The sequence below is a fragment of the Silurus aristotelis genome (genome assembly GCF_946808225.1).
Source record: "Silurus aristotelis genome assembly, chromosome: 14".
Lineage (NCBI taxonomy): Eukaryota > Metazoa > Chordata > Actinopteri > Siluriformes > Siluridae > Silurus > Silurus aristotelis.
Genome location: NC_139587.1, coordinates 12,382,119 through 12,407,926, shown reverse-complemented (window position 1 = coordinate 12,407,926; position 25,808 = coordinate 12,382,119). Strand labels below are relative to the sequence as shown.

General features: G+C 37.7%; 1 protein-coding gene and 1 long non-coding RNA gene across 5 annotated transcripts in view; one reads left to right on the top strand and one right to left on the bottom strand.

Moving 5' to 3' along the window:
* The window catches only part of diaph2 (diaphanous-related formin 2), a 322,782-nt gene that overhangs the window by 184,019 nt on the left and 112,955 nt on the right, over positions 1-25,808 (bottom strand). For all 4 annotated transcript variants that reach the window (XM_083560215.1, XM_083560212.1, XM_083560213.1 and 1 more), the window contains 2 exons: positions 12,898-12,996; positions 4,777-4,871 (listed from right to left, as the gene is read on the bottom strand). In XM_083560215.1, coding sequence (XP_083416341.1) covers positions 4,777-4,871; positions 12,898-12,996 — 194 coding nt within the window. The remainder of the gene's footprint in view (positions 1-4,776; positions 4,872-12,897; positions 12,997-25,808) is intronic.
* LOC310736741 overlaps positions 1-25,808 on the top strand; it is a 311,461-nt gene that overhangs the window by 177,506 nt on the left and 108,147 nt on the right. The window lies entirely within an intron of this gene.

Genomic DNA, 25,808 nt, shown 5'->3' with positions numbered 1-25,808 from the left:
TATGGTGAAATATCCTGATTATATGACACAAACTACAATAAAAAGATAAATTCAGAATGTTGTGGGTAAAACCAAAAAGAATGAGCTTTCCACCATACCCTTACAGAAGTGACCATCTGTGTGCAACTCCTTAATTATACAACTATCCTGGTTACTTCAGATTTAAAAGATTCCATTATTCAATGCTGAATTATTCTTAAAGAGATATTTATGACTTTTTTTTTTAAGTAATGCATTTAAAATAGAATGTAATAAGGAAGGAACTCCTGTTTACAGAATGAGATTCCATGTGAAGTCAACCATTAGAATCCACTTTTCTAAACTGGGCAAGCCATCCCTCAATATATCAATGCTCTTGCTGTCCAGTATTAATGCTGACCCTTAAATATTTGATGTTTATTACTTAAAAACCTTCTAAATATAATTGTGGAAGATTTCAGAGTGAACCAATTTTTGTAGCAATAAAATGGACTACTGGACAAACTACAAAGAGAAATACAAAGTTCCCCAGGCATTCAGTTTAGCTTAAATTTGTGTTTTGATCGGGTGGGAATAACCAATTCTACATAGCTCAAACAAAAAAAAAAAAGAGACAAAATGATTGCTAAGAGAAATAAAGATACTTTTGTTTCAGTTAACTAAATGCAAAGAGAATCAGAATGTTTTATTGACACCGTTAGGGAGATAAAAATTCCACAAAATCATTATTATATACTTAAATATTGGATTCTAAATCTACAACTGCAATGCCATTAATAGAATGATGACATCGGACACTACCGCATCTTTCTTTTCACCGAGACGTGGCTGAGTGACAGAGTTCCGGATGCCGCCATTCAGCTGGATGCTGCATTTCCTGTGTTTCATGCCGACAAAAATGCAGCTCTGTGCGGTAAGACTCGCCTCAGCTGACTGTGTTTACATCAACACGGAATGGTAAGAGTTTATGGTTGTGAGATTTTGACCTTTTAATTTACCCCGGAAATTCACCACCGCTATTGTGCTCTCAGTGCTAATGCTAACTGCAAAATACATACCCTGACAGACTGTTTATTGTCCCCAAAGATTTTAATTATGCAAATCGCAGGACTGTGCGCCCTAAATTTCATTTGAATGTGGACTTTGCAAACATGCTGGATGTTGTTTATATAAACATCCCGGGCCCAAACCAGGTGAAGACCTGCCCCCACCTTAGTTACTCAGACCACATATCTGTTATGCTGATCCCAGCAACAGACCACTCAACAGGCATTCAAGACCAGTTTAAAAGCAGGTTCGCACCTGGCCAGTGCTACTAAACACTAGAGACTCCACCATCAAAGCAGGGAACAAGAAAGCCTTAAGAACAACAAGGGCCAAACTGTACTGTGACATCCGAAAGAAAGAAAGAAGCACGCACATGCCAAGAGAATCAACAGCAACTTCTAAGGCAGTGGAGACACCCAGGCAGAATATGGCATATGGCAGAAGATCCAGGTAATCACGAACTACAAGACAACTTCACCCGCTTGTAACCATGACTCCTTCCTCCCAGATGTGCTGAACGACTTCTACGCCTGGTATGAGGTGCAGAACAACATGGCGGCAAAGGAAGACCACTCCTCCTCCCAATGACCAGGTGCTCTGTCAAATCACGGTTGAAGTGAGGAAGTAAGTTAACCCACGGAAGTCTGCTGGACTAGACAACATTCCTGGCAGAGAGCTCAGGGAATGTGAAGAACAGCTAGCAGATGTCTTCACTGACGTCTTCCAACATCTCCCTAAGCAGTGAAGTCGTTCCTACGTGCTTCAAGACAACAACCATCGTCCCTGTGCCAAAGAAGTCTACAGTATTCTGCCTCAATATCTATCGTCCTGTCACACTCACACCCATCATGATTAAGTGTTTCAAGAGTCATGTCATGAGGCATAAAGACCCAGATACCACCCTCACTGGACCCCATGCAGTTCGCAAATCGTCCAAACCATTCCACAGACAATGCCATCGCTACAACCTTCCATCTGGCCTTTACCCACCTGGACAATAAGGACAAATACATATAAATGCTGTTCATACACTTTAGTTCTGCATTCAACACAATCATCCTTCAGCACCTGACTGAGAAGCTGAGCCTACTAAGCCTGAACTGCAACTGCATCCTGGACTTTCTGACTGGGAGACCAGAAAACAGCATCTCCAGCACCACCACACTGAGCACTGGGGCCCCTCAGGGCCCAATGCTGTTCAATCTTGACTCGTTACTGTGTAGCAATGCACAGCTCAAACAACATCATCAAGTTTACCGATGACACAAACGTGGTGGGTCTCATCAGCAAGAAGGATGAGTAAGCATACAGAGAGCAGGTGCAACAGCTGGTGTAGAGCCAACAACCTGTCTCTGAACGTTGACAAAACTAAAGAGATGGTTGTTAATTTTAGGAGAGCACAGAGCGACCATTCTTTACTGATCATCGATGGAACCTCTATGGAGATTGTCAAGCACAACAAATTCCTTGGTGTTCATCTGGCAGAGAACCTCACCTGGTCACTCAACTCCAGCTCTATCAGCAGGAAAGCCCTGAGGAGGCTAGTGAAACCCATCTCCCTCCCACATCCTTACTACATACTACAGAGGGACCATTGAGAGCATCCTAAGCAGCTGCATCACTGCATGGTTTGGGAACTGCACCATCTTGGATCGCAAAACCCTACAGAGGATAGTGAGTACAGCTGAGAATATCATTGAAGTCTCTCTCCACTCTATCATGGCCATTTACACCACACGCTGCATCCGCAAAGCACAGCATTGTGGACGAACCCACACCCCTTACACACACTCCACTCTCCTACCACCAGAGAAGCAATTCATACACTGCCTTTTGTCTTTCACTGTTTGCAACAGGTTGCACATGATGTACTTTATGTGGTTAGGACAACTTACTATAATCCTCAGCTCTGTGGTCTGTATGTAGATCTATGCTGTATGATGTAGCTCTCTACAAGTATGTAGTTTTATGTAGCACCAGGGTCCTGGAGAAACAATGACTAATTTCACTGTGTACTTCCGTCTGCTATATATGGTTGAAATGATAATAAAAGCTTCTTGACTTCCTCTTGTTATGCTCATAGCCTATAGTTCATAGTCAAATTAAAGAATTCAGTAGAAGAGCAACAACCCTACTTGGTCTAACAATGAGGTGGAACATAATTCGGATTATCCAGACAGGTGAATATTGTTTCAAGTTTGTATCAAGCATTCCAAACTGAATAAAAAATAAATAAAAAATTGCCCAACTCTTTTAGAGCCTGATCTAGATATTGGCATTTGATCTTTAAAAAAAGGCCTTCGCAGAATCAAATGAAATAACATTCTCTCTAGAGCCCAGAGAGTCTAAAATATAGAAAAACTTTCAACAAGTGATGATCATTAGAATATCTTCCCAAAATAAATCCAGTCTGATATGGATGATTTACACAGCAAAGTATGGCCAGCTGGTAGCTAACACTTTAGCTCTCGTCAGTTAAGCAAGCTTAATGGCCTAAAACTAGATGAATCAGGGTTTTTTTATGTGAGTTATGTGAGTGATTGTGGGACAGACCAACTATAACTGAATATGTTATATAGAGTTCAATATAGAATTCAACAGGGCCTTAGACTTTTCCATTTGGAAGGAGCTTGATAGGCTTTAAAATGTAATCTAGAATGAACTATTTATATCTATCTATATTTGGCAGTATGAGAAAGCTTTGGAACATCAATTGTGTCATTTAAGACGTTGGTATCTCCATCAGGTCTATTTCAGTTTGAAGTAATAAGATTTTTAAAAATTTCAAACAAAACAAACTAACATTTCCAAACATTGGGTTTTCAAAAAACACGTTGTCACAACAGCCACACAAACACAAAAGCAACAGGGAGGACTAAGACAAGCAGTAAGTAATAAAAGAAAATTTTAAATTTTCATTTTCATTTAATGTAAACAAAAATTAATCTTCCATCTTGAATCTTAAAAAATTAAATTTCCACAGTGAAAATATTATTATTTTATATTTTGTTTTCTCCTAGTTATTTTTTCTTTAAAAGCGTATAAAATCCTGCATGTATGAAACTAGAAAGCTGCTATAACCCAGTTTTTTTTTTTAATCCAATTAGGACAGGAAAGTCAAACATATTTTTGCTATGATTTCACTAGCAAAAAAAATCACACTGGATGCTTTAAAATAAATGACAGAATGGCAATTGGCTGCACCATATTTAAAGAAAACATCATTCACATTGTAGAAGACAGCAAAGGTAAATATCAAATGAGATTGATATGACTCTTGGCATGTATTCAGCAATTTTTCTAATCCCTGACTGTTGACATGTTGCCTATGAACATGTGTAAAAAGGCCACCAACATATAGGGATAGAGAAGAGATACATAAAGAAGAGGTGGATTTAAATTTTAAAAAATGCTGATTTTTTTTTAAGTAAAATGCACATTTGCATTTACCAAATAAAAGATTCATGCAAAATGGACAGATAGAGTAAGTGTTTAGAGATTCCAAAAGGCTCAGAGATCTTGCCTAAAAGACAAAATGCTATAAAAAAGGAAAGAAATGTTGCCAGACTTTAATATAAGCAAGTGACCTATGCTGGTCAAGTAAGGCAAAACATTGTTTGAAAAAATACCTGTCTGCTGAAGCAAACGTTATTTACATGTATATAAGATACACCATACATACATGTAAATAAATAAACACACTCAGGAATGCATACACACAAGCATACACACACGTGTTAATGCACCCACCTGGATTAGCGCCTCACTCAGCTTCTCCTCATCCACCTCCAGGACAACATCCCGGATCTCATCATAAGGCATTCGGAATGATCCAAGAAAAATAGCTGTTTTAAAGAAAATTTTTCGTTTATCCTGCTGAATTTCAACAACACAATACCGACAGCTAGATCCCTTCACATAAAATGCGTACAGTAGAAACTAGAAAAGTAGCAGTCAAATTAATTTTAATGGATTATGCATACAGTGCATCCGGAAAGTATTCACAGTGCTTCACTTTTTCCACATTTTATGTTACAGCATTATTTCAAAATGAATTAAATTCTTTATTGTTTCTTAAAATTCTACAAACAATACCCCATATTGACGAAGTGAAAGAAGATTGTTTGAAATCTTTGCAAAAAAATACAAAATAAAAATCACATGTACATGAGCATTCACAGCCTTGCACCTGCTAAGGTGCATTCTGTTTCCACTGATCATCCTTGTGATGTTTCTACAACTAGATTGGAATTTACATGTAGCAAATTCAGTTGATTGGACATGATGTGGAAAGGCACACACCTGTCTATACAAGGTCCCACAGTTAACAGTAAATGTTAGAGCACAAAGCAAGCCATGAGATTCAAGGAATTGTCTATAAACCTCCAAAACAGGATTGTATCGAGGCACAGATCTGGGAAAGGTTACAGAAAAAATTCTGCAGCATTGAAGTTCCCAATGAGCACATTGGCCTTCATCATCCGTTAATGGAAGAAGTTTGGAACCACCAGGGCTTTTCCTAGAGTTTCCACCCAGCCAAACAGAGTGATCAGGGGGCGCCTTAATCAGGGAGGTGACCAAGAACCCGATGGTCACTCTGAAAGAGCTCCAGCGTTTCTCTGTGGAGAGAGGAGAACCTTCCAGAACAACCATCTCTACCAATCAGACTTGAACATCTCTGGAAAAATCTGAAAATGGCTGTGCACTGACGCTTCCCATCCAACCTAATGGAGCTTAAAAGGTTGTGCAAAGAAAAATGGGAGAAACTGCCCAAATAGATGTGCTTATAGCATCATACTAAAAAAGACTTAAGTTGTAATTACAGCCAAAGGTGCTTCATTATTAGATATGTTTGAAGAATTTTTAAGAAAATAATGAATGTAATCCATTTTAAAATAAGGCTGCAACATAAAATGTGGAATAAAGTAAAGCGCTGTGAATACTTTCCGGATGCACTGACCAAATTTTTTTTATCTTGCTTTGTTGTTTTATATAGACCTGTGCAAAGGTTTAAGGCAGGTGTAAAAATGCTATTAAGTACTATTTAATTATGTTAGTTAATTATGATTTAAAAAATAAAAGTGTTAGTTTATTTTTTATCAATGAACAAAATAGAAAGTACAGTAATCCCCCACTTTACCATGGTTCGAATCTCGCTTTATCTCGGTTTATCGCTGATTTTCCTGGTATCTCGCAGATAGCACGATAGACCAAAAAAACTTGTATTTTATAGATTTAAATTGTATTTAATGGAGTTTTATGTTGAAATAATGAAATTTATTACTAAAAATATAATTATTAATTATAATCTGGAGTAAAATTTTTATACAATGCAGTACTGTATACATAAAATAGCATTTTTGGGTGTCGTTTATCGCGGGCAGTTTTGGAACGTAACCACTGCAATAAACTGGGGATTACTGTAAATTAACATAAAATAAATCTCTTATTGGCCTGCAAAAGAGACTCAATTCTTCTAGGTACACTCACACACAGTTTTTGAAGGTTGTTCCAAACATCTTGGTAGTCCAATCACAGATCTGTGGATATAGGCTGCCTCCGGCTCTGTGCACTTAAGCAAACAAACATCCTCCTGCTACAGCTAAATATTTCACATTTTGACTCATAATTCCAGAGTACATTTTTCTGCAACCATGTTCTTATGTTTTTGTGCATAATTGAGCCACTTAGCCTTATTTCCATGTCGAAGGGAAGGCCTCAAATCCTCCGTAGGAACCACATTTAGCCAGACACACACACTCCATTATATACATTGCATTCAGAAAGTATCTACTTTTTATGTTGCAGTTTGTTACTACAACGGCACACAATGTTTCTCAATAATCTTCACTCACCCCATAGCCCAGGATAACAAAGTGAAAACAGACCCTTTTACTTTTACTTTAGTAATTAATTGAAGCACCTTTGGCAACATTTACAGCCTCCAGTCTTTATGGGTATGATCCAAAAAGCACAACTGGATTGGGGGATTTCCTTCTATTGTTTTTTGGCAAAGCCATAGATGTTAAAAAAGGTTCAAGTCAGACTGAGATACTGAGCACAAGGAAACAGGTTTTTGTTTAGTATATCTTAGTACTTTGCTTCCATCAACCCTGACCAGTTGCCTGCTGCAAAAAAACACCCCTACAGCATGATGCTGCCACCAACGTGCTTCACTTTTGGGATGGTTTTGAGCAGGTGGTGAGTGGTGCCTGATTTCTTCCAGACATAAGATTTATTGAGGCCAAACAGTTGAATCTTTTTTTTTTCCAGACCAAACTCATGTTCCACAAAGTCTGAGAGTTCTTCAGGACCCTGTCAACAAACTGCAAGCAGGCTTCTATGGGATTTTCACCAAGGAGTCTTTTATCCAGCCACTGTGCCATAAAGCCCAGATCGATGGAGGGCTGCAGTGATGGATCCTCCTGGAGCTTTGTTCCATCACCACACAGAATCTCTGGAGCTCAGTCACAGTGACAATTAGGTTCTTGTTCACCACTCTTACTAAGGCTTACTTCTCCCCCAATCGCTTAGTTTGGCTGGGTGTCTAGCTCTTGACAGAGGCCTAGTTTTGCCACACTTTTTCCATTTGAGAATGATGGAGGCCACTGTGTTCTTGGGAATCTTCAGTGCAGCAGCAATTTTATGTAGCCTATTGCAGATCTGGCCCATGCAACAATCCTATTTCTGATCTCTGCAGGCAGCTTTGACCTCAATGCTTGTTTTTTGCACTGATTATGCAGTGTCAGCTGTAAGACCTTTTATAGAGTGGTGTGTTCTTTTCCAAATCAAGTCCAATAAAACTTTTCCACAGTTGGACCCTAATCAAGGTGTAGACATCTCAGCAATTTTTTTTTCTTTTTTTTTTTTTTATAATTATTTAACAATTATGTTTTATTTATTTATATTAACTGTTATACTTTGCTAGCATATCTTAAAATAACTTTACCGCCACTGTCACATTTCCACTACTTTTTGTGTGTGTGCTTAAGAGGGGAGAGAGAGCGAGAGAGAGCGAGAGAGAGAGAGAGAGAGAGAGAAAGAGAGAGAGAGAGAGAGAGAGAGAGAGAGAAGTCTGCATTTTTGTCACCAAGTAATTTTAGTCAACAACTGCATGTTGCTGAGAAGCTGAGGAACTGACATCATGAGAAAATCTCAGCTTTAACCAAAACTATAAACAGACTACAAAACCTCTCAAATGTATTCTCAAAATTCTGTTTTTGCTCCTTTTCTTTTTGCCCTCACACATACTTTTTCTGACCTTCTTTATCTTTCTGCCATAAAAAAAACAACAAATATCAGAGCAAAGGTTTGACTTACATCCTTTGTGAAAACCAGGCTAAGCGGTTTAACTATGCACAAAAACAATATGCAGAAAAATGTCAAGTGCTCTGGACTGATGAGCCAAAAATTTTAATATTTGCCCATAGCAAGTGGCATTTTGTTTTCCTAAGGGCTGGAGAGTGACAATAATGAGTGTCTGCATGCAACAGTGAAATTTTTTTTTTATTTTTTTGCTAGTTTGGGGCTGTATTTCAGCAAATTGATTTGGAGATTTGATTACAATTTATGGTGTACTCAATGCTGAGAAATACAAGCAGATACTTCTCCACCAAGCAATACCATTAGGGATGCCCCAAATGTATTCTGCAGCAGGAAAAAACCCAAACATTCAGCCAATGTCACTATTAATGTCAATGTCATACAGCCAACTATCTTTAGAGTAAAGAAGAATAAGCAGTTGTGGAAGTGATGGTTTCAACATCATCAAATCTGTCTGGGATTACATAAAGAGACAGAAGAATTTGATGCAGCATACATCCACAGAAGACCTGTAGTGCTCCAAGATTTTTTAAAACAACCTACTTGCCGAGTTCCTATAAAGGAACAGTACACAGTAAAGAACAAGAAAAATGTATGCTTTGCAGGCAAAGGGTGATCAAGGGTGGTAATTTGTGATTTCTTTTTTGTTTATTCACTTTCCATTTGAACTTTACAGCTTTTTTTCACACCTGCCTATAACTTTGCACAGCACTGTAAATAAATACCTTTTGCGCAGAACTGAGTGTGTGTGTGTGTGTGTGTGTGTGTGTGTGTGTGTGTGTGTGTGTGTACACATGTGTTTGTGTGTGCCCTCTGCTTGATGCTTGATTTACCTACTGCAAACTAAAATTATCTGACCACAGCCACACATACTTTAAACTTTATAAGTTATAAGTTATATTACATTGACAAATAATTTTCACAATTTCTTGTCATTTTCAACATAGACCACTTTTTGTGTAGTGATGCAGACAGGAGGTTGATAAAATAATCAAAAGGTTTTTTTAGTTTCACTAGAAAACACTTTTGACCATTAACCTAACCTTCTTTGTAGAAGGAAAGATGTTTTAAAAATTAAGGAAATCACTATTTGTAAGGAGCTAAGCTAAAATCTGAAATGCGTTCAGTGGTGGAACACCACACTGCCCTATACATGTTGCAAGACAATCAAACACACACACTGATTTATACTGTTACATGATTACGTATATTACAGATGAAATCCAAAACTTTAGAAGGAATTATTTTGTAATTAAATGACCTATGTGTTTACTGACAAAAAAGGACATATCCTTCTCAGGGCTGACAGGAGAAAATAGGATTTTGGTTGTGTGATAGCAAAAAGTGTGATGCTATTTTAATGAGGAATATTTAAGAGACAATGCCAATGTTTAGAAGGATAAAACCACCAACTCTTTAAGAAATGCATGTTCAAAAACAGGCATTCATGGACAGCTCATATTCTAATCACTAGTATGGCTAAGTCCTGCTTTCACATATCTTCATTTATTATTTATTTCATATTATTATTATTTAATTTTCTTTTTTTTTTAAACTGAGTGCAACAGCACCACCAATGGTCATAAGAAAAAAGACACCACATGATATGAAGTCATTCAGTATGGCGGCACCAACAAACACACTTTCCAACTCAAAGATGCATTAGGTACAATGTGTCTGTTAAGAGTGGTTAATAAATGAAGTAGAACACTTTTCTAATCTTTTTTATACCTAGAACCTATGTGGGTTTACCTAGACATCAGATCAAGTACAGTTATTAGCAGGAACAGTCATGATATCACTTTTAAGCAAACTCTGAAATTCAGCTGCTTGAAATCCAGGTAATAAACCTATAAACATACAAAATGATTTTGCAAAAAATATATAGGGAAGGTTATGTGTCAAGTCAAGCTTTATTTATAGTGCAAAATCAAAACAACAGATGACCCAAAGTCTTGAGTGCATTTGATGTTGCTATTCATTGTGTAAAAAGCCCGAATTAACTTGAATAGATAAAGATAGCCAGCAATTCATTTAGTGTTTTAAATAGATTTTAGGAAACTGTCCAGAATTTTTTTTTCCAATTTTAATCCATTCACCAGTAATAAATACAGTGAGGAAAATAAGTATTTGAACACCCTGCTATTTTGCAAGTTCTCCCACTTAGAAATCATGGAGGGGTCTAAAATTGTCATCGTAGGTGCATGTCCACTGTGAGAGACATAATCTAAAAAAAAAAAAAAAAATCCAGAAATCACAATGTATGATTTTTTAACTATTTATTTGTATGATACAGCTGCAAATAAGTATTTGAACACCTGAGAAAGTCAATGTTAATATTTGGTACAGTAACCTTTGTTTGCAATTACAGCATTCAAACGTTTCCTGTAGTTTTTCACCAGGTTTGCACACACTGCAGGAGGGATTTTGGCCCACTCCTCCACACAGATCTTCTCTAGATCAGTCAGGTTTCTGGCCTGTCGCTGTCATGTTAGAAGACCCAGCCTCGACCCATCTTCAATGCTCTAACTGAGGGAAGAAGGTTGTTCCCCAAAATCTCACAATACATGGCCCCGGTCATCCTCTCCTTAATACAGTGCAGTCGCCCTGTCCCATGTGCAGAAAAACACCCCTAAAGCATGATGCTACCACCCTCATGCTTCACAGTAGGGATGGTGTTCTTGGGATGATACTCCTCATTCTTCTTCCCCCAAACACGTTTAGTGGAATTATGACCCAAAAGTTCTATTTTGGTCTCATCTGACCACATGACTTTCTCCCATGACTCCTCTGGATCATCCAAATGGTCATTGGCAAACTAAAGACGTGCCAGGACATGTGCTGGTTTAAGCAGGGGAACCTTCCGTGCCATGCATGATTTCAAACCATGATGTCTTAGTGTATTACCAACAGTAACCTTGGAAACGGTGGTCCCAGCTCTTTTCAGGTCATTGACCAGCTCCTCCAGTGTAGTTCTGGGCTGATTTCTCACCTTCCTTAGGATCATTGAGACCCCACCAGGTGAGATCTTGCATGGAGCCCCAGTCCGAGGGAGATTGACAGTCATGTTTAGCTTCTTCCATTTTCTAATGATTGCTCCAACAGTGGACCTTTTTTCACCAAGCTGCTTGGCAATTTTCCTGTAGCCCTTTCTAGCCTTGTGGAGGTGTACAATTTTGTCTCTAGTTTCTTTGGACAGCTCTTTGGTCTTGGCCATGTTAGTAGTTGGATTTTTACTGATTGTATGGGGTGGACAGGTGTCTTTATGCAGCTAACGACCTTAAACAGGTGCATCTAATTTAGGATAATAAATGTATTGGAGGTGGACATTTTAAAGGCAGACTAACAGGTCTTTGAGGGTCAGAATTCTAGCTGATAGACAGGTGTTCAACTACTTATTTGCAGCTGTATCAGACAAATAAATAGTTTAAAAATCATATATTGTGATTTCTGTATTTTTTTTGTTTAGATTATGTCTCTCACAGTGGACATGCACCTACGATGACAATTTCAGACCGCTCCATGATTTCTAAGTGGGATAACCTGCAAAATAGCAGGGTGTTCAAATACTTATTTTCCTCTCTGTATATTACTCAAATCACTGTGTTTATTCTGGATTCAGGGTGTCTTCTATATATACAGTGCCATTTTTCTTCTCTCAACATTGTACATCAATGCTAGACTGGACGCAATAATATGGACAGTTATCAAAACCTAACTGGGTTGGGCTTAGATATCTAAACAACACTGGTACTTTACAGCAGTTGACTACAACAGGGCTGCCACCGGTCCGTGGATCAATACCGCTAAATTGAAACCCCCAAGCTAGCAAAATGAACAAAAAAACAACACAGTGGATTCACGTTTTTATGTCGGTCGTATCATTTTATTTTGTTGTATATATCCACCACACCTTAAAGGCCGGAAAATATTGTCCGACATTATACCGGTCCGTGGCGCAAAAACGTTTGGGGACCACTGCTGTACAGTATATACGTTATCTCACAAATGTGAGTAAACCCCTCACGTTTCAGCAACCATTTTAGTATATTTTCTCAAGGGACAATACTATAGAAATTAAATGGATATATTTTATACTAGTCAATGTGCAGCTTGTATAGCAGTATACATTTACTGTCCTCAGAAAATATTTCAACATACAGGCATTACTGTCAAAATAGCCTTGTGCAGGTCTACAATGGTTTGAATACAGAGGTCTACAGATGTTTGAATAGAAAAGGTTAATTCTGTGGCTGGTGTCTTTTATACAAATAAGTTGATATTAGGACATTCCTAAAGGGACAAGACTATTTTGGGTCTGTAGAAGTCAGAATTCTTGCTAATTTGGTAAGGGATCAAAAACTTAATTTATGGGGTTATTTTTATATTTTGTATCTCTCTGTTAAAATAAATTTCATTTCTTTTGCGTGTGTGTGTGGGGGGGGGGGGGGATAATCAGCAGGAATCAAAATCAGCAAGAGATCAAATAATTATTTCCCCCACTGTATGTTACATCTGAGACAATGACAAGTAATAATGAGAACTTACACAGATTCTGGGCTGTTTTCGCATCCAGGATTCGCAGTTCTTTTGCTTTTTTCTTAAATTGTATCTTCCTGTTATCCACTTCCTCCACTTCCTTTTGCACTAAGAGAAAAAGAAAAGACAGAAAAGAATCATTTAAACTGTCGTAAGCATTTGTGACAAGTAGCCCCTTTATGTATACTGTATAATAGTCATCATTGTATACAAGTGTACTGAATTATTGTAATATGTAATTCTGAATCATTGTCACCAAGGGCACATTTTTTTATATATATTTGACATGTCTATGCAGTCAAAGCACAAGGCTTTGACACAATAGTTAAAGATTTTGGCACACCTGAATCAATTATACATAAACCTTTTAGAATTAGCAACTTGGAGAGATTTTTTTTTTGTAAAAACTGGGTCAGACTTTGTCATTAACACCATGACTTATTAGACCCATCTGGCAAAATCTATGCCACAAAGAATTGCGGTTTATAAAATTTTAAGTAGAAATGTGTAACTAACTGGTTTTGTTTGTCTTTACCTCTACCGTCTTCAATGCCCTTACTGCTATTGTCTGTTTGTACACGCATACGATAGCTTATTTATTATAAGTACTTTCTTGTCATTTGGCTAAATGTGCATCTTATTGCTCCGAAAAAGTATTGGTTGATGTATGTGTATGTCCTGTGAATTAAAAACATCACAAGTATCACAAGTATATGATACATACAGCAAACTATTATTTACCACACTAAACCATTTTAAATTAGAGGGAATCTCTCTACCTCAAAAGTATATTTTACTATGCCATTAACTTACCAGTCTACCCAGTTAGACATCCTAGACAACTGTGTGCAGAAAAACATTGTGGTAACATCTTGATGGCGGTCAGAAAAATGTTTTGGCTAAATAGTATAGATCATTACCTCATCTCCTTTAAAATATGCCTCAGTCATAGTACATTTGCCACATTGCAATTCACTAGGAATAGAAGCACCACACTAACATGCACACCATCAACAGGTAGCAGCAATTTTTTATATTAGGTCCAGATAAAAATCCAGACTATTAATTCAAAACTAGAAAATGTAATAAATAGCCCTATAGATAACAAAACAATTGTATCTGATAAGCAATTACAGTTACCAAATTCTACAAGAAACTGTGACAAGTAAAAACTTGAGATGGCATAAGGAAGGAACCTTAGAGGAACCAGACTATATGACCACATCACCCCTGTCTTTTCCACTCTACACTGGCTCACAATCAAATCTTACAATGACTATAAAATACTACAGCTGACATATAAAGCACTAAATGGTCTAGCACCACAGCAAGATTTTTGTCGACTTTGTTCTGCCACACCCACTTCGTTCAAAAAGGTGCAGAATATTTTATGGTACTTTGAATATTTAAGGGTACAGCATTTCGCAGAGCTTTCTCTTCCAATTAGTATTTAGGACTCAAACACCATCTCAGTGTTTAGGGCTAGGTTGGAAACATTTTTGTTTAGTCAAGCCTTTTGTGAATAGGTGTTTCTTTGGTAAAAGAGCAAATGGTCATAGTGTTTTAGTGCAGTGGGATATATAGATGCTGTCGTCCTCCCAACCTCATGAATTCACTCATGTTTGTAGACCATGGTGTGGTGGGTCTTCTTATATCCCTGATATTGCATGTGTTATATATTCTATCTATCTATGTGTATACTATCTATACTGCACAATGTCAACTATTATATAAGGATACATGCATGTTTTTCTCTGTCTCCATGTTCCCCCCATCAAATTTCAAATGCTTGTTTGATCCTGTCCTCTTCTTCTTTCCAGACATGCCTGATGCATCCTGACACGATACTGAACAGGTTTAAACTTAGATAAGATAGATTTGGACTGCAATTAATATAAACAATATCTTAGGACTACAGTTGCCATGTAGAGTTTTTGCATTCAAGCATCCATCAATGAACAGCTGATAACCTCACGAGGATGGAACAATAATTAATCAATTTTGTGACGCAGATTATGAAAAGATCTCTTCTAAATCTGTTTCCTCTCAAGGTTTGTTTCTCATACCATCTGAGAGAGTTTTTCCTTGCCACTGTCACCACTTTTATCAATGTCCATTGTAAAAGCACTGTACAACTAAAATTTATTTAAACAGAATCTAATCACAGTACACAATGCAAAAAACAATGCTAAATAAATAGCAGTACACCATCCAGTTGTATAACCGTGCTGTCCATTTTAATAGGAACACTGTTCACTGTTAATTTTTGCATTCATTCAATCGGATTGTGAATCGTGTGGCATTCGCACAATGCAGGTACAAATCAGAATCATACTACTGATCTGGGAATCTCTAGAGTGCCTTTAATAAATTCATAAAAATAAAAAAAAACTGGAAGTATGTCTATACATGTCTATATAGCAGGTCTATACAGGGCATTTGATGAGATATAAACAATACAGTTGTAACAGCAACTCATGCTCTGCCACCTCTGTGCCACCAAATAGCACTCTCCTCTAACCAGTAAACAGGCACTTTTAGTTCTTTAGTATATATTACAAAAGTACTTAGAAATGCAATGTGCTATTTGCTAGGAAAGAAATACTGCAGACTAAGACTACACAGATATCCCTATTTTATATATATATATATATATATATATATATATATATATATATATATATATATATATATATATATATATATATATATATATATATATACCCAATATATAGATCTCATTTGTAGAGGCAAATTTTTTTCCTGATTGAACCAGGAACACAAACATCAAACAAGTACAATCAATGTAAAAGTGGGCATAAATCAAATTTAAGCATAACACTTTTAGATAAGCCCTTAATGAGAAGCCAAAGTCAAAGTCTGATGATAGCTAAGCAATTTTTTATTTTGTGACTAGAGATTAGGGTTTTTTTTCCTAAAGCATTTTTATTATAAATTTTAAATAATCTAACTAGGTCTAGAAATCTAGCGAAAATAAAGCAAGAGCCAGGAGAATTGTCACTTCAGTCTTACCAAAATTTCCATCTAATAGCAAGTTATTGGTTGGCATATTATTAAATGGCAGCTCAGGAAGGAGCTAAACTCCCATTCATGCAATTATCATCTCCATTAATAACAGATGGAAAACTGAAATTATGACTAACACATAACACCAGAAGTCCATACTCACAGGACTTATCACACATTCACAGTCAAATCTCCACTGAGACTAGGGGTTTGGGTAAAGCATGAGTTAAAAGGTTTAACCTGCTAACCCTGTATCTGAAATTGTTTCCCTTTCAGGTAAATAAGAAATGTATGGCTGCCTATTAGAGCTAACAGAACACACTTGCCATTTTCCCTTTACCAAAGTCCAGAATGCATTTCAACTGTTATTTGCATTTTATTACTTGACACACATTACTACCACAAACAACAAAAGACAGCCTGGAAATGCTGTGACTTGGTTGTGACATTTTCAAGTCAAAATTCTATTAATCTATTTTTATTAAACTCACTCAAGTTTAGTGCTGCAGTAATGTATAAGGAGTTAAATTGAATGAACTAAGAAAAAGGAAAAAAAGTAAGAGGTTCACACAATTTATCCGTATGATACTCTATGATATGAAAGCACATAAAAACATTGCATGTAAGGGTACGCTGAAAGATAAGGTTGGGGTGCAGGAGAAACACTGTAGATCGTCCTATCAAGCAGCTTGGTGTCATGGTTTTTAGAGAGACAGGTTTATCCGAAGTAATCAAACCCAGGACCATATACAGTGCCTTGCGAAAGTATTCGGCCCCCTTGAACTTTGCGAACTTTTGCCACATTTCAGGCTTCAAACATAAAGATATGAAACTGTAATTTTTTGTGAAGAATCAACAACAAGTGGGACACAATCATGAAGTGGAACGAAATTTATTGGATATTTCAAACTTTATTAACAAATAAAAAACTGAAAAATTGGGCATGCAAAATTATTCAGCCCTTTAACTTTCAGTGCAGCAAACTCTCTCCAGAAGTTTAGTGAGGATCTCTGAATGATCCAATGTTGACCTAAATGACTAATGATGATAAATAGATAAATAAATGCACCTGCACTGTGATAGTCTCAGAGGTCTGTTTAAAGCGCAGAGGGCATCATGAAGAACAAGGAACACACCAGGCAGGTCTGAGATACTGTTGTGGAGAAGTTTAAAGCCGGATTTGGACACAAAAAGATTTCCCAAGCTTTAAACATCCCAAGGAGCACTGTGCAAGCGATAATATTGAAATGGAAGGAGTATCAGACCACTGCAAATCTACCAAGACCTGGCCGTCCCTCTAAACTTTCAGCTCATACAAGGAGAAGACTGATCAGAGATGCAGCCAAGAGGCCCAGGATCACTCTGGATGAACTGCAGAGATCTACAGCTGAGGTGGGAGACTCTGTCCATAGGACAACAATCAGTCGTATACTGCACAAATCTGTACATGGCCCCGGTCATCCTCTCCTTAATACAGTGCAGTCGCCCTGTCCCATGTGCAGAAAAACACCCCAAAGCATGATGCTACCACCCCCATGCTTCACAGTAGGGATGGTGTTCTTGGGATGGTACTCATCATTCTTCTTCCTCCAAACACGTTTAGTGGAATTATGGCCCAAAAGTTATATTTTGGTCTCATCTGACCACATGACTCTTTCCCATGAATCCAAATGGTCATTGGCAAACTTAAGACGTGCCTGGACATGTGCTGGTTTAAGCAGGGGAACCTTCCGTGCCATGCATGATTTCAAACCATGACGTCTTAGTGTATTACCAACAGTAACCTTGGAAACGGTGGTCCCAGCTCTTTTCAGGTCATTGACCGGCTCCTCTCGTGTAATTCTGGGCTGATTTCTCACCTTTCTTAGGATCACTGAGACCCCACGAGGTGAGATCTTGCATGGAGCCCCAGTCCGAGGGAGATTGACAGTCATGTTTAGCTTCTTCCATTTTCTAATGATTGCTCCAACAGTGGACCTTTTTTCACCAAGCTGCTTGGCAAGTTCCCCGTAGCCCTTTCCAGCCTTGTGGAGGTGTACAATTTTGTCTCTAGTGTCTTTGGACAGCTCTTTGGTCTTGGCCATGTTAGTAGTTGGATTCTTACTGATTGTATGGGGTGGACAGGTGTCTTTATGCAGCTAACAACCTCAAACAGGTGCATCTAATTTAGGATAATAAATGTAGTGGAGGTGGACATTTTAAAGGCAGACTAACAGGTCTTTGAGGGTCAGAATTCTAGCTGATAGACAGGTGTTCAATACTTATTTGCAGCTGTATCATACAAATAAATAGTTAAAAAATCATATATTGTAATTTCTGGATTTTTTTTTTTAGATTATGTCTCTCACAGTGGACATGCACCTACGATGACAATTTCAGACCCCTCCATGATTTCTAAGTGGGAGAACTTGTAAAATAGCAGGGTGTTCAAATACTTATTTTCCTCACTGTAGTTGTGAAAGGAAGGAGAAAGACGGTGAACAATGACTTTCTTGGTAGGCTACTGTTTAGATACAAGCCATTGTAACGCGTTGAGTCTGGGTCATGGGATAGCTCACTAACTCCAGTTGCAACAGAAATCATATAAGCACAGACAGATTTCCAAAACTCGTGCTTTTTTATTTTTCTTGGCAACAGCGTTACAGGTTAATCAAAGAAACTTAGAAATGTCACTGTCGTTAAAGCCTGTGTAAAGTTCATTATTTTCGGCTTATAGACAGGTGCGGCTTATTTATGTTTAAAATAAAAATCTTTGTCAAATTCAGTGGGTGTGGCTTATATATAGGTGAAATTACGGTAAATAAAATGTCTTCAAATTAATAATACTATTACATTGATAGTAGTATTATGAATATGTTAATACTTTTTCCAACTCTGATCCAGGATCCATCTAAATCAAAATGTGAAGCGAGTGTACTTTTATACCTCAATTATCAAACACCTTAGAAAGCAACTGGCAGCATAACTGAAAATACTAGGCTATACAACTGATAAATTTTTGTTGCAATTCATTCTGGAAGTGAATGAATATTTTTCTAAATATATAAATCAAGACTGTTGAGTACAATCTCACTATAAAAAAATTAAGCCTTTTTATACTAGGCCCTAAACCCTTAACTGCTCAATTATTTAAATGAGATAACCAGGCTCTGGAGAAGAGCATATGCCAAATGCTATAATTGTACATTTTAATCTAAATAGCAGCTATATTTTACATCCAGTCCTAAAAATATATTTGTTTTGTGTTGTTTTCACACCATTCTGTGAAAAATCACAGACAATCGGCTGTTTCTGAATCTAAGAATTTACTAAAGCTCTTTACCCATATCCAGATGCATTGCACTGATGCATTATGAAAGGCTTATTAACAGTTACAGGAATGATCAATTTCTCAATGGTCCTTAATAAATAAGTCAGGGAATGTACACTACACTAAGTTCATTAGTCATCACAAGCACAATCACAATCAACAGGCCCTTAACCCTCCCCTGCTCAGTTGTAGTCTGCCAAATGCCGTAAATGTAAATCACAAAATGTGTTGTGGGTTGATTGGGTGACCTGGTTAGGTGTCAGACTGTCAGCTTTTTTTTCTCAGTTTGGCTCTAGCTCTCAAAGAACAGGTAGACTTCATTATCATTCCACCAATAATTTCAGAACATTTATTCAGACCTTTTTGACCTTTTCGTCTTAAAAACTTTCTCTGCAGACAATCACCAACTCAAACAGACCCACCCCATCTTTAGAGACCTTCTCCTGGAAACCTTGGCACCTGTCCATTCAGTTATTATTCTGCTCAAGAACCAACCAACAGCACTGCACACCCAAGATATGCACACATATTAAGTGCTGTAGTGGGATTCCATTTTCCAATATTTGCCATTTAATTTTGAAAGTAGGCCACAGAAGGACTTTAATTCACTGCCAATTTCCATCTGATTGAAAGTAAGCAGTGGATAAATTTCAGCCTGCCCTCTAAGCAGGGGGTCGTCGCTATTAAGCCCCCCGACCCCCCAAAGAATAGGAATTGTGTCTGGTCAGTCTGAAGATGTAACTACTTTACTTTATTTGCAATTTTAGCTATATGGACCTTTAATTCATTAATTCAACTATAATGCAAAGCAAAATACTAGGCTTTGAGTGATTCTAAATGGCATATTATTTCAATATTAAAATATATAATTAATATAATAATTCTAATTAAAATATCATGAAGTGTACAGGCTTTACCTGTATGGCTTAACCTGTATGGAAAACACCAAACTCTCTCAATAACTGTACTAAATATTTTCTTAAATATTACTGCACTAATGCCTAAATGAAGTACATAAGTCTACAGATCTTTTCAAATATGACATCTAAACCAAATACACAGTAGGTATTTGTACTTGTATATACAACCGCAATTGCAAAAAAGTTTTTGTAACGTGAAAAAAACAGAATGAATATTTGCAAATATCATAACCATGCACAGACCAAGCATGACATTATAACATTATTCACAGTGAATTGAATAATACTGATGATCTCATCATGGCACCTGCTAGTGGGTGGGATATACAGTGGGTTAAATAATATTTAAACTAAATTAAATATTTGATACACTGCCAATTTTTCAAGTTTTCCCACTTACAAGAACGGAGAGAACTGTAATTTTGATCGTAGGTACACCTCAACTGTAAAAAATCCAGAAAATCACATTGTATGATTTTTTAATAATTAATTTCAAATTTATTGCATGAAATAAGTATTTGATCACCTACCAACCAGCAAGAATTCTGTCTCTCACAGACCTGTTAGTTTGTCTTTAAGAAGCCCTCCTATCCTCCACTCATTGCCTGTATTAATTGCACCTGTTTGAACTCGTTACCTGCTTAAAAGACACCTGTCAACATACTCAATCAATCAGACTCCAACCACTCCACTATGGGTGATGACCAAAGAGCTGTCTAAGGACACTAGGGACAAAATTGTTGACCTGCACAAGGTTGGGATCCGCTACAGGACAATAGGCAAATAGCTTGGTGAGAAGGCAACAACTGTTGGTGCAATTATAAGAAAATGGAATAAATTCAAAATGACAAGATCTTACCTCGTGGAGTTTCAGTGATCCTGAGAAAGGTGAGGGATTAGCCTAGAACTACACTGCAGGGACTGGTCAATGACCTAAAGAGAGCTGGGACCACAGTCTCAACGGTTACCATTAGTAACACACACCATTATTGATTAAAAGCGCAACGTCCCCCTGCTCAACCCAGCACATGTCCAGGCCCGTATGAAATTTGCTTAAAAAAACATCTGGATGATCCAGAGGAGGCATGGGAGAAGGTCATGTGGTCAGATTAGACCAAACTGAATTTTTGGTATAAACTCCACTCACCATGTTTGGAGGAAGAAGAAGAATGAGTACAATCCCAAGAGCACCATACCACCATGAAGCATGGGGGTGGAAGCTTTATGCTTTGGGGGTGCTTTCCTGCAAAGGGGACAGAATGACTGCACCGTATTGAGGGGAGGATGGATGAGGCCATGTATCACTAGATTTTGGGCAACAAACTCCTTCCCTCAGTAAGAGCATTGAAGATGACAATGACCCCAAACACACAGCCAGGGCAACTAAGGAGTGGCTCCTTAAGAATCATTTCAAGGTCCTGGAGTGGCCTAGCCAGTCTCCAGACCTGAACCCAATAGAAAATCTATGGAGGGAGCTGAAACTCCTTGTTGCCCAGTGACAGCCCTAAAAACTGAAAGATCGGGAGAAGACCTGTATGGAAGAGTGGGCCAAAATCCCTGCTGCAGTGTGTGCAAACCTAGTCAAAAACTACAGGAAATGTCTGACCTCTGTAATTGTAGACAAAGGTTTCTGTACCAAATATGAAGTTCTATTTTTCTATTGTATTAAATATTATTTCATGCAATAAAATGGAAATAAATTATTTAAAAATCATACAATGTGATTTTCTGGATTTTTTTATTTTTAATTTTGTCTCTTACAGTTGAAATGTACCTACGATGAAAAATACAGATCTCTCCGTTCTTTGTAAATGGGAAAACTTGAAAAATCGGTAGTGTATAAAATACTTATTTGCCCCACTGTTAGAAGCAGGAAAAATGGACAAGCATTTGAGCGAGTTTGACAAGGGCCAAATTGTGATGGCTAGACGACTGGGTCAGAGCATCTCCAAAACTGCAGCTCTTGTCAGAACTGTTTTGGCAGAAAAAGGGAGACCAAACACAATATTAGACAGGCGGTCATAATTTTATGACTGATTGGTGGCCATAATGTTATGCCTGTTCATGTGAATTTACAATGGAACATCGAAAACATACAACAATTTTAAAAAGAAGGAATGTACCATTTTGAGGAAAAAAATATGTTAATTTCAAATATGATGGCTGTGACATCATATTTGTGGGGTTTTTTTGTCTCAACGGCTTCGAAGTCCAAGAGGCTAAGTGCTGAACCGGCCTGCCTACTGTCCAGACCTTTCACCAAAGCTCCAACTTGTCTCCTCAGTTCCCAGATGTATATGATAAAATAAAGCATGCTACACAGTGGGAAACATTGCCGTGTCCCAATTTTTTTTTAAAGGTGTTGTGGCATAAAATTTAATATTACCTTATTTTTTCCTTAATATTGTACATTTGCTAATTTAAAATATTTTTTTGCATGTTCTATTCTGAATAAAATAAGGGTTTGAGATTTGCAAATCATTGTAACATTTTACATAGCATCTCAACTTTATTAAAATTGGGGTTTTATATGACTGACAAAACCTACAGTTTGATGGTCTCTATCTCACGAGCAAAGTGGTTGTAAAAAGCCCACACGCCATTCTATATAATTATTAAGCCCTTTTGTTTAGTCAGGAAGTGTAATATGTTGTTCAGCCTTAAGCAATATTGTGTGAAATATAATCACAATGGTTAGTTACTAAAATAAAATCAGGCTTTGTTCTACTTAAACTTACCCAGCTAAAAAGAGTAATTACAGGCAGCAGCCTGCTCCTTCAGGTACGGTTGAGGTGGAAGGTGCCTCAGAAGTGCCAGACACACACACCAGTTTAATATAACTATCTAACTCTGAACAGTGCATTTATGTGCCATGATACCAATAACTGAGAAAATATTTTAAGTTATTTTATCGCATAATTTATGAATTGCTTGCTAAAACCTATTTGAGAATTTAATGTACACAATATGACCATAAGATTTTTTTTTCCTTTATTTCTGATCCAGTTAATTGTACTCTCTTCCAGAAACAATCTCACTAAGAAATGTAGCTTTCTGATACCTTTCTGCCTTTCCTTGCATCAAATAGACAAATGGTTTTCAGTTAATCCAGTTCAAGCTATTTAAAATACAGTGGTACCCCGCTTATCGACCGGCTCGGACATCGACCCTTTCATTTAGCGAACAGTTTTTCGACCGAAATTTGCGCCCGCTGAACGACCAAATGCCCGCTTATCGACCTTTTTTTACTTTTATACTTTTTACTGTATTATTGTCAGAAATCCACCTGCCACGCGGCTGTCAAAACCTCTGCTTTCCCTGAAGCCCCCAGCTTTAACAATGCACATCTGGGGCTCATTATTCACTCATCCCCAGCTCCTATATAAACCCCTCATTTATCCGCTAACCGACAACACACGGGAGGAAAAAGGTAATCCGGGGTGCGCTTTGGAAACAAAGCGCAGCCGGATTATCTTTTCCCTCCCGTGCATTCGCCCGTGGACCTCGCCCCTCCAGGGCGTACCATGGATATCTCTCTCTCGTTTGTCGGGATTCTATGGACTGCCATGTGTGTGTGTGTGTGTTTTTGTGTTAAACTCTCCGCGTTTTCGGTAAACCAAAGCGAACTGTGATCCGGCTTTGCCTCCGCTCATTACGCTGCATAACAATTATATACAGTATTATTTATCACCTGTATTATTTAGTATTAATACTGCTAAAAACAGGGCAAAAATTGTTAATAAATGGGTATCGGTGGAGGTCAGGAACGCTTTAATTGGTTTTCCATTATTTCTTATGGGATAATTGCATTCGCTCTTCGACCTTTTCGCATTTCGACCGGTTTTAAGGAACGGATTAAGGTCGATAAGCGGCGTACCACTGTATAAGGCTTATGGTATATGAGCCTCAGGATTGGTCTTTAAAAAAGGCAAGTGGTAGTGAATTAAGAAGTAGTAATCATTACAATGTGTGAAGTATGCTACATAATTTTTTCGTTGTCCACTTGTTGCATTTAAATTGGAAGAGCTAAAACCTTTCCTAACATGGCAAAAATACCTTTGAGAAAAATTTTTTTTACCCTCACTTAAGTTTACAAACAGAATTCAAGTGTGCACAAAGGCTCACCCGATGAGACAAGGAATCAATAAGAAACAAACAAAAGCACTCCAACAGCAAAGCAATAATGAAAAAAAAGAGAGCAGATTAGATATATTCACACATCAATTTAAGTGTAGGATGAACACTTTCTCAGTCAGTGACCTTTAACCCTTTTTGGGCACTGGAGCCCTTCCTCATAAACATTATTGCATTCATTAAAAAAATATAAAAAAAAAATAAACTACAGATTCAGAAACATATCTCTTCAGAAATATATTCAAGTTCTGACACACACAAACACAGTCAAAGGTTTACGTACAACTATATAATCAAATCTGCTTCCTATCGCCACTCTCTGCCTAATTTTATCTTTTATTATGCAATCATCTACTGATGAAAGTCTAAACTACTTTTTTAGCCCTGGGCAACAAGACTACATCTGAAAGCAAAATTCTTCATTCGAAAAACGAGGGAAGAACGCAGACTTGTGCAGGAGCAAAGAGTGGCGTCTGAGAGAGAGAGTCTTGTTGACTATTAGAAACAACTCTAAAATGATCTATTAGAGATTAATCCACTCTGTTCAAACTCATCACATTTGACTCCAGCAGAGAAAAGTTTGGAGGAAAGGTGTAACTGTTCTATGCAAAGTGTGCAATATACTCTTACAGGGGTAAAGTTATCAGTATCAATTTCATCACAAAAAGTGTTATATATACAGTGAGGAAAATAAGTATTTGAACACCCTGCTATTTTGCAAGTTCTCCCACTTAGAAATCATGGAGGGGTCTGAAATTGTATGATTTTTTTAACTATTTATTTGTATGATACAGCTGCAAATAAGTATTTGAACACCTAAAAAGTCAATGTTAATATTTGGTACAGTAGCCTTTGTTTGCAATTACAGAGGTCAAACGTTTCCTGTAGTTTTTCACCAGGTTTGCACACACTGCAGGAGGGATTTTGGCCCACTCCTCCACACAGATCTTCTCTAGATCAGTCAGGTTTCTGGCCTGTCGCTGAGAAACATGGAGTTTGAGCTCCCTCCAAAGATTCTCTATTGGGTTTAGGTCTGGAGACTGGCTAGGCAATGCCAGAACCTTGATATGCTTCTTACAGAGCCACTCCTTGGTTATTCTGGCTGTGTGCTTCGGGTCATTGTCATGTTGGAAGACCCAGCCTTGACCCATCTTCAATGCTCCAACTGAGGGAAGGAGGTTGTTGAACCTCCCATTAAATCACATTCCAATGGTTTCTTACTGGATTCAGACTTGGTGACTAGGAAAGCTTTTGAAGAACACTGGACATAGTCATTTTAATAAAGGATGTTTATCAAGACAACTTTTGAGAGCTGGTACCAAAGGTTTCCAAGGTTACTGTTGGTAATACACTAAGACGTCATGGTTTGAAATCATGCATGGCACGGAAGGTTCCCCTGCTTAAACCAGCACATGTCCAGGCACGTCTTAAGTTTGCCAATGACCATTTGTATGATCCAGAGGAGACATAGGAGAAAGTCATGTGGTCAGATGAGACCAAAATAGAACTTTTGGGTCATAATTCCACTA